At 45.6% G+C, this 17,588-nt stretch overlaps 1 protein-coding gene across 1 annotated transcript in view; it reads right to left on the reverse strand.

Moving 5' to 3' along the window:
* Positions 1–17,588, reverse strand: part of SHROOM3 (shroom family member 3) — a 299,368-nt gene that overhangs the window by 183,648 nt on the left and 98,132 nt on the right. Inside the window, exon 2 of the mRNA XM_059158848.1 lies at positions 1,482–1,636. Coding sequence (XP_059014831.1) covers positions 1,482–1,636 — 155 coding nt within the window. The remainder of the gene's footprint in view (positions 1–1,481; positions 1,637–17,588) is intronic.

Here is a 17,588-nt window from a genome sequence, read left to right on the forward strand (position 1 = left end):
CTGGTGGATAATACATCAAGAGCAGCAGCTCCTATTGTTACCAATTAGCTACCAGGAGGATGTACAAGATTTCATTTCATCTTTTCAATCACCCTGTAAAGTAGATATTTAAAGATGAGGAAAAGAAATCTTCAGTGAGGTTAGGTAAGTTGCCCAAGGTCACTCAGCTAGACAGCCCTGGAATGAGATCAGCTCTGGGCCTGGGCCCGATCGAACTCTGTTTCAAGCCACTCTCCATCCCTGACCACCAGAGAAGCAGTGTGTGGCTAGATGGCCCTGAAGACAAGCCAGACACAGTGCAGCACTCAGGAGAGTCTCTAGAGCCTGGGGACGCGGTAAGCCCACACCCAGGGCTGTGTTTTTGTGGTTGGGAGGAGCTGCTGGTCCCCTCAGCAAGGGCTCACTCTGGAAAGTTGGAGGAATGCATGAATGTAGGAGTGACTGGTCCCATAAGAGTTTCTTATGAGTGATGAAAAGATCACGCTATTTTCACATCCTGAAAATGGCATGGCTTGACGGATGACTTCTAGAGTTCTGGCCAACGTGAACATTCTCAAATGTTGTAACATTTAGTTGCCATGTAAGGCAGCCAAAACTTGATTAATGAGGAAATATCTAAATAAGAAAATTGTGCAGGCCTAGGGCTTAGTAAGTCAAGGTAATGACTCTCAAGTGGCGGATGAAGCAGAACCGAGCTTATCTACATTCTCTTCTGGTCCTTCCACTTACCAGCTCTGCTACCTTCAGCCATTTCGGCAGCCTCTTGTCTGTGAGTGGGGACAGTGATCGCTATCTCTCCAGATTCTTGGGAGCTTAAATGAGCTAGCATATGGAAAATACCGGAGCAGTGCTTGGTTTGTAACAGTGCTAAAAAAATGGTTTTTAACTCCTTTACCCTTTTTATAAATAATTTCCTCTGCCAGGATGCAGGTTTCTCCAGGAGTAGGACATCAGCCACTTAAGGCATTATACCCAATCACAACCCAAACCTTTTCCAAGAGCCACCAGGGTTACCACCAGGAAAACAAGACAAAGCAAACAAAAGAAGGAACTGGCTTGTTTGGATGACGGCTGCGGTGTAGGTGAGGCTAGTGGAATGCCACCTAAAGCCCCAAGCCAACGGCTTCCTCTAGTTCCACAAGGAGACAAGGCTTCACAGAGCTCCGACCACATCTGGGATCAATCACTTTTCATTACACCCAGAAATTTAGAAAGTACCGTGAGGTAGAGCTGTGCCAAGCCCAAAACCTGCTGGAAAAGCCAGCGTTTCAAAAGAAAGTGGTGTCTGAAACGTCTTCGCTCAACCTCCTCCTCACATGCCACAGGAAGGATAAGGGAAAAACCAGGGCAGGGCAGCACGGAGGCAGAAGGATCCACACACGGAGATTTAAAGAACAAGCTACCGATCCCAGCTCTTCCCAGGACATGGAGCTGGGTGGGGGCTGGTGTCGGAGGGAGAGTGGAGGCACGGCACAGCCTACCTGCGTACCACCAGCCTGAGGGTCTTGTAGGATCCTTTCACCAAGGAAACGGCCTCCCTCCTGGAGCTGCTCAGCACAACCTCGTTGATGTGCACCACCTCGTCCCCGGCCCGCAGTCTGGAGCTCACCAAGTCCGCTTTGCCCCCTTCTTCAATCTGCTCAGAGAGAGGAAAGAGCCCTGGGTAAGCTGCTCCAGGCCCCGCTGGACTTCTGCAGAGCCCGACGGACCGGTTATGACCACGCCCACTGGCAGCCAACCCGAGGGTATGGTGGGGAGGAGGTAGGGACTGCCTCCTGTTTTCCATACCATCAAGCACCCAGCACCCTGCCTGTCCTCAGAGGGTGCTCAGAATCATTAGCTGAAGGGGTGAAGGATCTCACTTTCCATCCACGACACTCTATGCCATTCCGCTCACCACCCGCCCTTCATGGCTCCAACTTCCAAAGTCCACTCAGAACAACTGTTTAATGACTTTACAAGTTGAGATCTTCTTGTCTCAGTTTTTGGTCTAAAATTATAATTCACTGGATAAGAAGACTTTAGTATATCTAGACAATGCAGTATTATTCAGCACTAAAAGGAAATGAGTTTTCAAGCCACAGAAAGACACGGAAGAATCTTAAAGGCATATTCCTAAGCGAAAGAAGCTAATGTGAAAGGCTACGTACAGCCTAAGTCCAGCTACGTGACATTCCTGGAAGGAGAAACTATGGAAACAGAGAGATCAAGTGGCCACCCGGGCTGGAGGGAAAGAGGGATGAATACGTCTAGGGCAGTGAGACTACACTGTGTGAGAGGAGAAGGCTAGATGTGGGACATTATACCATAGACTGTGTAACACCAAGAGAGAACCCTCATGTAAACTATGGGCTCTGGGGTATAATGATGAGTCAGTGTAGTTTCCTTGACTGTAACAGATGTTCTACTCCAGTGGGGGATATTGGTAATGGAGGACTCTACCCAAGGGAGGGGAGTCAGGCGACATATGGGCACTTTCTCTACTCCACTCAACTTTGCTGTGAACCTGAAACTGCTATAAAAAATTAGGTCTACTGAAAAACTATAATTCATTCAACAAAGTGATTCGATACTTGCTTCACACCACAAATTGTTCTAGTTGCTAAGGCTTTAAGTAAGGAACCCTTGCTCTTCTGGTGCGTAGGGCAGCAGTGGCAAAGCAATCTAAATGTAACAAACAAATAACTGATTACAGTATATTAGAAGTTGATGATGTGTTTTGGAAACCAACAGAACAAAATAATCCTCGGTCCAGCTGTCCTATGCCGATGGATGCTTGTGGAATGTCAATGATGATAAATGAGAATAAAAAGGGAAAAAATAAAACAAAAGCAAAAATCACAAGAACAAAACCTGAGCCATATTTTCTCTTTTCTCAATAATTACACACTAGAATTGCTCACATTTTCAAAAACCTTCAATAGATCTTAAAATACATAAAATGGACCAAATTCCTATAATGAATCTGTAAGTTTGGCCCTTGCTAGCTTCTATTTTACTTAATCGGTGGTTCCAAGTTTGAGGAGTGACACAGAGAACATGAGTAAGGGGAAGTCAAGTACGCGGTCTAAGCTTCAGACTCGTCATCCATGCTAATAGATGAAGGACAATCATGCCTGCCCCATAGAGCTGCTGTGGGGATGAATGAGATACACCACATGAACTGGGTGACACAGTTCCTGGCCTCTGGTAAGATTTAGAACATGATAGCTACTGCTTTCATAAATCATATGTCATGAAGGTCTTCCCATTCATTAACTATTCTACCATAACATCTTGGTGTGAATGTAACATGGTACTTGGCCATTCCCTACTGATGACTTCCTCCTGCCTTTCTCCCCTTCTCATCCTACTGATGTTCCCTGCCAACCTTCTATAAATATTCCCCAAACACACTGGGCACCGTCTAACCACAGGGCCCCTACCCCCACAGCTCGGGGTCTCCTTCTACCTGGGTTGCTCCCACACCTGTAGAACCTTGGACCATTTATCCAAACCCCAGGATGCCAGTGTGGTTAAGAGCTGGTGCTCTGGAATCAGACCATGTTGTTCTGTCACCGGCTGGATGACTTCCTTGAACCTCATTGTTCCTTAGTTTCCTCTTCTGTTAGAAAACAGAGCTTTCCACAGAGATCGTTGGAGGACTGAGCTCATTGTCTACTGAGTAAGCAAGGGAAGTGCTTCAGCCTGGCACATGGCATGTAATTGGGGAAAGTTACCTCCAATTTCTACTGGTGTCTTTTAAGCTTTTCCAGACTTCTCATGAAGGCCACCCCATCCTCTCACCCCTGCAATCTGTACTTTAAGAAGTAATACAATTTTCCCCATTTTTACAGAATCCGATAATAATATAACACATAAGTTGAGACATGGCATCCAACTGGGGTACTATGTTGATTCTACTTCCATGCCGTCTTCCAGCAGAGCTGTGTCTGTCTGCGCCTGCTCCCGGCCCGCCGTCCACCCACCCCTGGGCTGGGCTCCAAACTCGTCCGAGCTGAGAGCCATGACTCCATCTTGTGTCGTCTTTACCTCCCAGAGCTCTGCACATAGAACCCCCCAGAAATACTGGTTCATCGGCATGTATTTGGGGAGCATCTACTGAGTGCCAGGTGTGGAGCTAGGTCTGCATGTTCAATGAAGAGAACTACAGACATGGTCCTGCCCCAGTTAGTCTGCAGAACGGAACCCTCTCTGCATTATTTGCCGACATTTTCAACAAAATGAGAATGAGTCAAGGCCTCAGAAATGAATGGTTTCTTATATATATAAAAAAAGATTTTTTATATAAAAAAAGACAAGAAAGCTCACTTGTATATTTTATGTTGTATCTGTCTCATGACAGATTTACGTGAAAGCAAACATTATGCTGAATGCCCTAGAGTTTCACTGTTGTTCACTGTTCCCACCAACCACTCCGATAATCCTTTGTATCTGCAGTTTCTCATAATCTCTTCACTTCGAACAGAACTTTGAGGCTCAAAATGTTTACATTTAAAAAGTCGATTGATATAGTTATTTATAAAGTTGAAAAAAGTGGGGGCTGGGATAACTTTTTGAAGTGGTATTTGTTTACCAAACATTAGTTGGGCACCTACTGTATCTTAATGCTCCTATATTTTGATTTCTCAAATTTCTTCATGTTCTTTTCTTCCTGGTTCCTGATGTCTTGGACTTTTAATTATTACCAGAGATGACTTTTAGGTCTTTGAAATCAAACACTGGGGGCACCTGAATGGCTCAGTGGGTTAAGCCTCTGCCTTCAGCTCAGGTCATGATCTCAGGGTCCTGGGATGGAGCCCCACATCGGGCTCTCTGCTCAGCGGGGAGCCTGCTTCTTCCTCTCTCTCTGCCTGCCTCTCTGCCTACTTGGGATCTCTCTGTCAAATAAACAAATAAAATCTTAAAAAAAAAAAAATCAAACACTGATCTTTTACATAAGACCCCATTCTGTATTTTCCATTTCTCTTTTCCTCTTCTTCTTTTCCCCCAAAAGACCCCTCCTTCATCACAAAACTTCTCATCAACCCAGACAGACTTGCTCTTTCTCTCTCTTCTACCTGTCTTAAAACAACCCCAAATCATTGCCTTTGCTGGGGAGATTTCTGATGATGACCTCTGCCTTCTTCTAGGTTTTAAACTCCTTGAGATCAGAAGCTTGGTGAACATACTCACTTTTTTATTTACCCACAAAATTTTTTTGAGCATCTACCACGAGTCAGGCACTGTTCTAGGACTGGATAACTGTCAATGAGGGAAACCAACTATATTCTCTCCCTTATTGAGCTTCTATTCTAATGCATTCTTAATTTATTTCATGCCTTTATATTAAACAGCATACACATTGTACTGAGGTAGGTCAGAGAGCTTTGATAATGAAAACAAGGCTGGATTTCTTGTTTTCTTAGGGTGCTTGAATTCATCCATAACTCTCTCCGGGAGGTCAGGTAATTTCTAGGGAATCAGAGGAGCCATGGGAAGTTTGCTCTGTGCTAGGATACATCCAGGGCCTGTACTCGAAAAGGTAGAATGGAAGGCCCAGGAGAGGCCTGAACTGACCCAGCAGGACAGGAAGTGTAGACGCCTGGTCAACCTTTGTAGCTAACCAGATTAAGGGCTTGCTCTATCGGTTTGTGGACACACAGGACCCCCACATGCCCCTCTTCCTCCTTTGCTCTTTCTAACCTTTTGGCCAACTTCCTGTCTGGTAGCATTACCGTCTGCTGATACCCTGTCGACCACTCCGGTAATAAACGTGGTTGCCAAGAAAGTTGGGACTGTTGGCTAAAACCAGTTGTGAGTTACCTTAATCTGTATGGTTGTCTCCACTTACTATCACAGACGATAAATTGAGATATTGAGGTACTTTGGCGGATGTGCTGGCAATGACATAATTGACTTCAACATTCCGAGGCTCACGATATGCAAAAATCTTAAGTTTATGTCAATTATTCACACAGTTTATCTGAAATCACTATTACGACTTTAGAGAAATATTTACAAAAGGCTTAACAATCATTTTCCTGAACTATTCCTCAAAGAGGATTATACTTCTTCCAACTCCGAGCCCTGCTGATACTGTCTGTCAACAAGACTGAATGAAAAATGAAGCTTATTATTTGAAACCTTTGGACCAATACTTGAGCGGCTAAAGAGGTCACTGGCATTGTTTGTCCAATATCACCTGCAGAGAATTTACTTATTCCAAGAATGTGATTGTCAACAAGGCAAATGACTTCAGATAATACACCGTGTCCAGCTGGTGGGAAATCCCTAAGCTAACAAACTTGGGAGAAGGCAAGTAGACCCCCAGAAAGTTAGCATACATTTTTCCTTCTCAGTTCCTAAGTGTATCCACCCCTATAGGACTGCATTGATTTTTCTTTGATGAGCCTGTGAGGGATTGGCTTTTGAACTATTTCTAATCTTTTTTTAAAAGATTTTATTTATTTATTTGACAGAGAGAGACACAGGGAAAGAGGGAACACAAGCAGGGGGAGTGGGAGAGGGAGAAGCAGCCTCCCCACTGAGCAGGGAGCCTGATGCAGGGCTCAATCCCAGCATCCTTGGATCATGACCTGAGCCGAAGGCAGATGTTTAATGACGGAGCCACCCAGGCGCCCTGAAATGTTTATAATCTTTTAGGTTGCTGTAAATTTAGCTCCTAACAGAGCGCCTTCACATGATAGGTGATTGACAAAGATCTGTTGAACAAGGAAGCTGACTTTTAAAGAGAGAAACTGGATGCTAGACGGGGCATGCCCTGATGGAAATGCGTTCAAACCTAAGGATCGGCATGGAGCTGGGAGCGGGAGACTGGCAGCAGGCTGTGGGGCGTGGAGGGGCAGGAGGCCAGGCCCTTCTCCCCCCCTCTCCCTCAATCCCTCCAGCCCAGTCTAAATGAAGAAAAGCAGCACTAACCGTTTGTGGCTTGGTCCTATGTTCTGCTTCTCCGGGGCTCGTGCCCTCCACAGTCACATGCCCTGTGCCTCTGCTTCCCCAGCCCTGTTTTCCACCTTACGTCATTGGTTCCGCTTTACCATAACTACAAGCACGCTGAGGCAGTGACCTAGGGACCCTGCTACAGTTTCGATGAGATCAGGTCACACCTCTTAGCAGGACTCTCCTTGTCACGCTCAGGGTAGAAACCAAAGTCCTCCCCATCTGTGCACCGAGGACCTGCTGCATTGGGCTCCCTTACCTCTTGACCTCCTACCTTAAAAGTCACAAAGACTCAGTAAAGTATTAGAATCTCCTTTTCATAGAAATGTGAACACGAATGCTCAGAGTCGGATGGCTTACTTGTTCAAGGTTGCAAAGTCGGAAAAGAGCGGAGCTGGGTCTGGAATTCAAGATTCTGACTGGAGAGCCCTCACGCTCCCCCTGCTGCCTCCAAGAATCCCCCGGGATCTTTGTCCCTAAACTAGCACTTTTCTTGTCTGTTAAACCCTTCAAGTGCCCAAGAAATCCGACACCCAGTACTTCTGCGTTCTGACCCTTCTCTTTCGGAGATGCTAAGAGCTCTGAAGCTATTATATGAGCTGGGCTCAGTGGAGGTCACAGCTTCCCCGGGAGAATAAGCTGGCAGAGCCCGCTGCGGGGGCCGGGAGAGGACCTTCCCACGGGAGACTGAGCACGGAAGGACTTCCACGTTCGCACAGTTGCGTCTGGAGTTGTAACCCTGAGCTCACCCCGTACAAGTGTCCCACGACTGGAGTTCTCTTGCATTCTACTGTCTAAAATATTGAAAGATTTTTTTTCCTTTTTCCTTCCCTGACTACTCTCATTCCCGGGTAACAGCAAGGGACAACAAGTGTGGGAGGAAGAGGTGACTGAATAATTCGCAGTTAATACAGTGGGACAGGGGGTTGGCTGTTTTGTGCAGTTGGTGTTTGGAGGAGAAATAGGTTCTCCCTAAGTACAAAAACTGTATTAAAGCAATAAGTAAAATGCAGAATGATAAAAAGATAAGCAGATAAAAAAACAGATTAAGGATCTCTAAAGCAAAGCATTTGAGTGTTGCTTTTTATTCACTGGGGATTATCGTCACTCACAGCCTGGTGGGCCTTCTTGGTTTTAAACTATATGTCAATTGGGAATAATGGAATAAAGTCAAATCAATAAAAGTTCCACCCAGGAATGGAATCTGGCCCTTAGGTCCTAGGAAACTAACACGCATTCCTTGGAACCCATGATCACACTTTAACTGCTAGACTTTCAACAAAACAAACATTTCCGTGAGTTGTACTGAGTGACATGAAGGTACAGATGTGAGCCCTCCATTCCCCTATCAGCTTCTCATTTGACCCCAAAGCATTAGGGTTATACCACTGGAAATTCCTTTTTTGCCTCACAAAATGGAGTATTTTGTAGCAGAAGAAAGAACCCTAGATTAGGAGTCAGAAATGCTGTGTTCGGATCCCGACTCTGGCCCTTTTTAACTGTAGGGCCCCAGAGGAGTCTCTCATGTATAAAATATGTGTAATATCATTTGCTGGGCATTTACGATAATACAGTGTTTATAAACGGAAATACAGAGATGCCTGGGTGGCTCAGTCATTTGGTTAAGTGTCTGCCTTTGGCTCAGGTCATGATCCCAGGATTGTGAGATCAAGTCCCTCATCAGACTCCTTGATCAGCGGGGAGCCTGCTCCTTCCTCTGCCTGCCTGTCTCTTTCTATCTTTGACAAACAGAGTTTAAGAAAGAAAGAAAGAAGGAACAAAGGAAAGAAAGAGAAATGAGTGTTTCTCACATTTAAATGATCAACAGGGAAAATTTCATGATTTTATTTTAAATTGGGATACATATACAACACTTACTATTAAAGTTATATAATCACTTTCTTTTGTTATTCTCAAAATAGGAAGTCTGTTATTTCCCTTTCAAAGTTCATAACCTCGATGGAAGGCTTAAGAGAGGTGGAGGTAGGGCAGTGTAGTCTGCAAAGACTGAGCTTTCTGTAGTTGGACGGACATGACATGAATCTCTCTTCTAATACTGGGTGATCTTGGGCAAGATACACATGATCTCTGAGCATCCATTTCTTCAGCCTAAATATGAGAACAAGCAGACCCACCACACAGAGTTAGTGTGAGGATCCCACGGACAAACACACAGAAGCTTCCTTACACATCGCAAGGGCTCCGTTAAAGTGTGTTTCCTGAAGTACAGGGTTTGGTAGTTTTATTTAAGAAGTTTAATACTTTTCTAACTCTTCCCACCACGAGAATCGTGTGTGAGTAGCGACAGAGACCAAGGGAAAGAAATGGGCCAGGAGGAAGCGAGAGGTTATTTTCTTAAAGTCAAAGAATAGGAGTTAACTTGATTTATAAGTGAAATAGAAGACTGTCCTTCCTTTGGAGGGACGTTTCCGGGGCAGGAAGTTACCCAGTGACATGCTATAGACCATCCTAATGAGCTGTGGCCCCAGAAAGCCAAGCTGTGTCCGAAAGTCTTGACTTACTGCTCTCTGGTTCACTGGGTGGAAGAAAATGATCTCCGAGGTAGGATAGAAGTCAGGCTTCAGTGAAGGTTACCTCAGCCACTCAACTTTCATTGGTGCCTGAAGGAAAGCTCACAGATTTATCCCCCACAATGTGGCCAATTCCAAAAAGAACAAGTTTAGGAGTAATGAAAAAGTGGAGTTGTCAGTGTTTATTTCTGTTTGTTTATATATATCCTGCCTCATCTTACAAAATATTTGAGGAAACTCCTTATAAATACAAAAGAATAAAAAAAAAAAAACTGAAGAGATCTAAGCAAAAAAGGAAAAAATAATAATAAAATAAAAGCTAAGGGTAAGGGGTGCCTGGGTGGCTCAGTGGGTTAAAGCCTCTGCCTTCAGCTTGGGTCATGATCCCAGGGTCCTGGGATCAGGCCCCACATCGGGCTCTCTGCTCAGCCCGGAGCCTGCTTCCTCCTCTCTCTCCCTCTGCCTGCCTCTCTGCCTACTTGTGATCTCTGTCAAATAAATAAATAAAATCTTAAAAAAAAAAAGAAAAGAAAAAAGCTAAGGGTAAGATTAAATGCAAGAAATGTCTTCCAGGGGCACCTAGGTGGCTCAGTGGGTTAAAGCCTCTGCCTTCGGCTCAGGTAATGATCCCAGAGTCCTGGGATCCAGTCCCGCGTCAGGCTCTCTGCTCAGTGGGGAGCCTGCTTCCTCCTCTCCCTGCCTGTCTCTCTGCCTACTTGTGATCTCTGTCTGTCAAATAAAAAAGAAAGAAAGAAAGAAAGAAAGAAATGTCTTCCACACATGGGGATTCTCACGGTCTGGGTATCCATCATTCAGGTCTCCACAGTTACCCCAAGGTCTCTTAGGGAGGTAAAGTCTTCATAAGTCAAAACTACTCATGAGTGAAGAGAACAGCTATATAACAAGGTCGCACGCAAGCAGTTAGCACCTGTCCCTGTCTCCTGCCGCTGTATCAACGTCTTTGTCAGTCTGGATGGATGTGAGGCTGCAAACCACCAATACAACAGGCAAATAAAATGCAAATCTACTGCAGACTTAACTAGAACATCTTTCCAAAGGGGCACGATATAAAATAAAACGCAAATATAGTTAACTATCTTTCCAAAGGGGCAGAGTATAAAGGCTCAAACATTGTACAATCTTAAAATTTTGTGAGAAAATTAGTACCAAATAAATCAACATAATTAATTCTTCATTCATAGGACTAGCGCATGGTTGCCATAGCAACTTAAATTTCTTAAAAAGTAAGGTTGAATACACTTATTTTCATAGTCGTTTGTTCTATTTTAAAACCACATATAATCGAACACAACTGTTTGCAGATAAGAAGAGTCACCCGAAGTATAGTGTAGTGTAGTTTTGGCTCTCAGCTTCCTGGTAACAAAAACAAAAAAGGCAACATGCTTGGTTAGAAAAGTCATAGGGTAATAACATAAAAACAGGAAATCATTGCAGGGCACTGGGGATGATGGTATTGAAATCTACCACTGGAGAAGACAGCACATCTACTGCTAGTAAGAGGTCTAAAAAGGTAGCAACCTGTGCTGTTAAATTACGGTGTGTTTGGCTTACCACTCTCACGAGCCAAACGCCCAAGGAGCACAGTGAAGGTCATTAAAGCTCTTGGACCGGTTTTCCCTGCTCTCCCTCTTGGCTGCAGGTGAAGATGCTTCTTTCTCTGAGTCCTAGGCAGGTCCTTGCAGTTGAGTGGAAACATGTAACCATTTCTGGTCAATGTGTTTTGTTTTGTTTTTTTCTTTAAAGATTATTTGTTTGTTTGTTTGTTTGTTTACAATAGAGCAAGAGAGGGAACACAAGCAGGGGGAGCAGCAGAGGGAGACTCCTCGCTGAGCAGGGAGTCCACCTGGGGCTCCAACCCTGGAATCACGACACAAGTCAAAGGCTGGCACTTAACCGACTAAGCCACCCAGGCGCCACTGGTCAATGTGTTTTGACAGAAGAAACGTGTCACATCCAGGCAGAGAGCAGAGACCCGCCAGTTTCCTTTCCCTTTGACATAGTGACTAATGGTGTTTGAGACAGTGACTGCTCGGCCAGCAAGGGTCCCTGAGTAACTCAGATGAGCCATGAGTTTGTAGAACAAACAAGGAATTAACCTCTGGGTTGAGCCGAGATTTGGGGGTTGTTACTGAAGCATGATCTAGTCTCCTCTGACTGAAACAAATATCGTCTTGCCAGTGATGGAAAATAGAAAATAAAACAAACAAGTTGTGCAGAGATAAGTTGCATATGGTGCTCAGATCCCTAAATAAAGATCCCACCCAGCCACAGTGACATTCTGGATAATTTGGGTGAGATGTGTCCAGGAACACGCCTGGATCACGGATGCATCCTCTAGCTTATTTTTCTCCCTTTATTTCGTGGCACATCTTTTCCAAATATATGCATGCCTGAGAGTCCTTATTTTTTGTATTACAGAGTGGATAATTTTGATGTATATTAAGCTTCAGAAATGAGAAAATTCCTTTTTTTTTTTTAAAGATTTTATTTATTTATTTGACAGACAGAGATCACAAGTAGGCAGAGAGGCAGGCAGAGAGAAAAGAGGAAGCAGGCTCCCTGCTGAGCAGATAGCCCAATGTGGGACTCGATCCCAGGACCCTGAGATCATGACCTGAGCCGAAGGCAGCGGCTTAACCCACTAAGCCACCCAGGCGCCCGAGAAAATTCCTCTTGAACTGGGATAAACTGAAAGACTATTATAAACAAGTGGAAGACAACTTGGAAGAAGGTTTACTAATCAAAAAAGGGTCTAATAGAAGCAGAGATAAAAGAAAGAGGGCCTGTTTTAGAGAAACGGCAGCGAGTAAAATAAGAACGGCTGTGAAAAATGGATGCTAGAAAAAGTAGGCAACCTGGAAAGCAGAAGAGTGGGGAACCACATATTTGAAGAGGAGTGTGTTCAGTGATTCCAAGAGATGGGGCCCTGAGCAGAGAAATTCTGAGGCCTGAATCTAAAGGTAGACCCCAGGTCGGGGATGGAAGAAGTAAAGAGAGAGTTCACTCATTTTCGAATTGAGCAGTGAACCTGGGCCTAAAGCCCGACACAGGAGGGTCCCCCATACAGTGAGGGAGCTGAAGGCAATGTGTTCTGGCTCAGCCCTGGGAGTCATTATCATGTGGATTAAGGCTAGGAAAGGAAGCCATACCTGGAAAAGACAGAGTTCTAAGCTTTTTTACAGAGTTTTAGTATTTATACTTGCTCAGGTTCATCCAAGTAAAGGGATTCTGTGTCAGTATTCAGTAAGGTGTCTTCACAGACCTCAGTGAGGTCTTTTTTGCACAGCTGCCTGTCAGGGAAGCAGAGACCGTGGGCCGGAGCTGGCTGCTCGTCCTCACAGATGTGTAGTGCCTGCCTGGTCACTGGATCCACTGTCGTTCCTCCACAGGCCATCAGAGAGGCCAAACTGTAGCAAGTCTGACTATAGCACTTTCCAATGGAAAACCCTACCGCGGCTTCACATTACTCATAGGATGACCCAAATTCCCGAGTTCAGCATCCACGCTCTTAACCTTCTGGTCCCTGCCTGCCTTTCTTGCCTCATTTTTGCCCAGTCTTCCCCTTCCACCATAGCGAATGTGTGTACAGCTTCTGGGAAAGCCATGTTCTAGATGCCTCCAGAACTTTCCACAGGTAGCTGTTTCCTCTCCAGCCCTTAACCACCCACATCCCTCCAAGTCATCTTTCAAGACATAGTTCAGTGATCCCCTTCCCCAGGGAGCCATGCCTGAACCCCCGAAACCGGTCTCGTGCCTTCCCTGTGCTTCCCCATGTACGCTGTCTCAGTGCTACCCCACTGAAAGGTAACGGTCTGTGTACGTGACTGTGTCCCCCGCAAGATTGTTACCTGTGTGAAGGACCAGGCACGACTTCCTTGTTTTGACATTCTCTACACCTAATGCAAGGCCTACTCTGAGCAGATACTCAACGCGTGTTTGAAGAAGGAACATAAATGAGGAGACGCCAAGGTCGCAGGGTTGGGTGTTTGGACGAGAACTTTCTCGCCCTGCCCCTAGCCCGCCCCACCGTTCTTTTATTCAACGGGCTTAGAAAGTCTGCCGTATCTGAGGTGTTCATGGTCTGTATGGTGTTTCTCCAGGCTTCTCAGGCGCGGGGCCTTTCCGGTGCAGCTGCGAAGCAGAGGGGCCGGTTCTCTCCCAGCGGGCCTGTGCTAATCCCTGCTCCCGTGGCTCACCGTAGCTCTGCACTGGGAGGCTGCTGGTAAGCGCCCCACCAGCAGAGCCAGACTTCAGACCTCAGCTTTATCACCGTATTAGTTTCCGATTACTGCTCAGTGGCTTAGAGCAGCACAAATTCTTATCTTGCAGTTTCCGAGGTCAGAAGTCCAAAATGGATCTCACCAGGATAACACCTGGTGTTATCAGAGCTTTGTTCTGTCTAGGAGAGAATCCATTTTCCTGCCTTTTCTGGCTTCTAGAGGCCACTCCCAGTCCTTGGCTCATGACGCCTCTCCTCCATCTTGGAAGCCGGGGAGACTTCCTCACAGGGCACGGCTCTGACACTGTCCCTCCTGCCTTCCGCTTTCATTTAGGAGATAGTCTGAGGATTACACTGGGCCCACCTAGATAATCTCGGAAAATTTCTTCAGTCTCAAGGTCAGCTGATTAGCAACCTTAATTCCATGCACAACCTTAATTCTCCTGTGCCATGTGGTAGAGTCACAGGTTCCAAGGATTAGGATGTAGACATCTGGGTGCGGTGGGGTGTGTTATCCTGCCTACCCTTACTTCCTAGCAACGTACTAGCTACGTGGTCTTATGCAACTTATTCCTTTCCTCCAAGACTTAGTTTCCTTTTTTGAAAAACAGAGAAGGTGAGAATAATAGCCCCTACCTTTGAGAATTATGGAGACAACGAACAGAGAGCTTATGTAACAACGTAACGACAATGAATAGAAAGCTTATCACAATTCCTGACACAGAGTTAGGGGTCCACAAACATTAGCGTTACTCAACAGCATCATCATCACCATCATCATCTACAGGGGGGAGCGGGTAGAGAGGTCTACACACTCAGTCCTCCACCCCTCGCTGCATGCAGTAGAATGAGCACCTTCATAGAGACCCCCTACTTTTCTCCCACTTCTTCCTCTGCCCAACCCCTATTTCAAGGCCCTGAAGGAGGAGAAAGTCCAGCAAACACCACTGACAGACAAGGGAGAACGACACCAAGTGGAGTCCTTTGAGTTTCTGGTATTTGAATTCTGTAAGTCAGCTATGGGGCTCTCCCGTCTCAGAAAGAGTCTTGTGAGGTTGTTCTAGCCTCACACCAGTTTCTCAAAGTCCCCCTGACTATGTGGAGGAGCCCTGGGAATCCCAAGGGCAAAACACTCCGGTTCCTGGGGTTTGGGTCTGCGTGAGTGTGTAAGCCCATGTCCGTGAGTCTTTGCTTTCCCTCTCAGGGAATCCCTGAGCCCCCGCAGGCGTCAAGGGCCCCATCCCAGTGAACGCCACTCAACTTCAAAGAGGAATTCTCTTTGGAAAACAAGAGGCCAAGGCTAGCTGGATCCCAGGCGGGCCGCAGTTCCCTCCTTCTGCTCCATTCACATTGAAGACCTGAGCGTTTCTTTAAACATAAAGGGATTTATTTATATTTCACTCCATGCCTCACATAATTTCGGGCATCTTAGCGTGGCTGTTCCACGTTTCTGAGAAAGACTGTTTGCCCTGTTTGTTTCTGTTCAAGTTATAATGTTTTCATTTATTAGACTGACTCTGCTGTATGTATTCATGAAAAGACAGTATATTATGTACAATATACATATGTGTATAGAACAGCTATTAAAATGTAAACAGAGAATATATATATGTGTGTACATATACACATACACACACCATTTTACAAGTAAGAGAAAGAGAACATCTTTGAATTGTTTTTATTTTTTTAATTTTATTTATTTACTTAGGGACCCCTGGGTGGCTCAGTTGGTTAAACGTCTGCCTTCAGCTCAGGTCATGATCTCAGGGTCCTGGGATTGAGTCCCGCATCGGGCTCTCTGCTCTGCAGGGAGCCTGCTTCCCCCTCTCTCTCTGCCTGCTGCTCTGCCTACTTGTGATCTGTGTCAAATAAATAAGTAAAATCTTTAAAAAAAAAGATTTTATTTATTTATTTGCCAGAGAGAGAGAGGGAGACAGAAAGAGAATGAGTACAGGGAGAATAGGGGCAAGCAGACTCTCCGCTGAGTGAGGAATCCGACTCGGGGCTCAATCCCAAGACCCTGAGATCATGAGCTGAGCTGAATCAGGCACTTAACTGATTGAACCACCGGGGTGCCCCACTTCTTTGAATCATTAACCACACAGTGGAGAGCTTAGATCTTCAGAAAATAAATAAAATCTATAAATTACATACATATCTCATGTACTTCATAAGTACACAGAGGAAGTCCACTCCTTATTACCAAATAGAAACAGGAACCGTGGAACAACAGTTAAATGCATACACATGCACTTAACACTCGCAAAATATAATACTTGACCTCATTTTCGATAATAATTCCCAGCTCTTCCCTCATCAGACTTACATCCAAGTTCTGACAAACTGAAATAATAAGGCTTTCGTTTTATCTTCCCTTTTTCTCTCCATTCCTGGAAATTCTAGAGCTCAAAAGCTAAAACCAGTGGCAGCAGGAAGAAAAATGACAAATCTCTAGCTCTTTGGAATGTTTGCTCATCCACTCCTAAAACACCCACCTTCGCTACCAGCTGCCTAGCACTTCAGAAGACACCCTCGTCTTGTCGTTCTGAGACGGGCTTCATGAGTGCCTAATGGCCCAGTCACAGGCCAAACCTCCTGCTTCTCAAGGAAAACTCTGCTGGGGCCAGAGAATCATTAGAAGTTTCATTGAACGTCATAAAGTATTTGTTTCCCAACGTTTTGCGGAGTTTCCCCTAGATTTTCAGATTTATATAATATTGAGAAAACTTTGGGTTTCAGCAGGTGAACTGTAGTATGACAAGGGTAGCTACCCTAACTGCCATTATCTTGGACTGACTTCTTTGTCTCTACAGAAGAATTCTCAGGGGTGGCTGAGCTAGGAGGAAGCCAGGTAATCGGACTCACACAGGCTCCCTCCTGTAGGAGATAGCAATAGCATTCTAAGAGTCTCCCTTGTGAACTACCGACATTTTCAAGCTGCATGACATTCCGGAGACCAGCAAGATACCTGAGCAGTAACCGTCAAAAGAATTTCTTCGCGCAGGAGTTTTAAGCCATGATCTGTTTTCTTACCTTCTACCAGAGCCGCATAGTGTGTAAGCTCTGGGACCAGACTGCCCAGGTTCAAATCCTGCCCCCATGCTCAGAAGCTATGTGACCTTCAGCAAGTTATTTGACCTTTCTGTGCCTGCTTCCCTTTCTGTGAGATGAGGCTAATAAAACCCCTCTCAGGATTATTGTGAGGATTAAGTAAATTGATGCACGGAAAGTGTTTAGAAAAATGCCATTTAGCAAGTACCTGGTAAATGTCAGATGCTCTCTGGACCGTATATTCTCTTCCATAAGTGAACAACTCTAGTACCTCTTCTACATACCTCACAGGTTATTTTAAAGGTTACAATGAGGAAAATGTTATAGAAGAAGATTAGAAAAAGGCTTCTGAAGAGAAGCCGGATGTCGGAACGACAGGAAGCTGGAAATCGAACATGGAAGCGACATCAGCATGAAGGCAGCGGAAGGAAAGAGAGGAGGAGCGAACGGGCCACTCGTGCTCACGCCTGCTGTCTCCGAGGGGTCCGGCAGGCATGACGTCAACTGATTCTCACCAACGCTTGCAAGGGACGTATTTTGTCAACCACAAATTGAGCTCCGTGACCTCGAGGAAGCTGCTCAAGGTTCTGCAGAGCCGAGCCCCAGCCCCAGCTCAGGCCCCTCCAACGCCCAAGCGCATCCCTGGTTCCCCCACGCGACCATGCGACGGCCACACCCACCCCCTCAAAACAATGAAGCCGTTCCCTGTGTCCGTGACAGCCGCTGTGATGCCAGGGCTCAAGGACTGGGCACGAACTGCTCAGTGCAGCTCCCGCGGCGCGCGGGGGCAGCGGGTTCTGGACGAGCTCACTGGAAGGAGACCA

This window comes from Mustela lutreola, chromosome 1, assembly GCF_030435805.1.
Source record: "Mustela lutreola isolate mMusLut2 chromosome 1, mMusLut2.pri, whole genome shotgun sequence".
NCBI lineage: Eukaryota > Metazoa > Chordata > Mammalia > Carnivora > Mustelidae > Mustela > Mustela lutreola.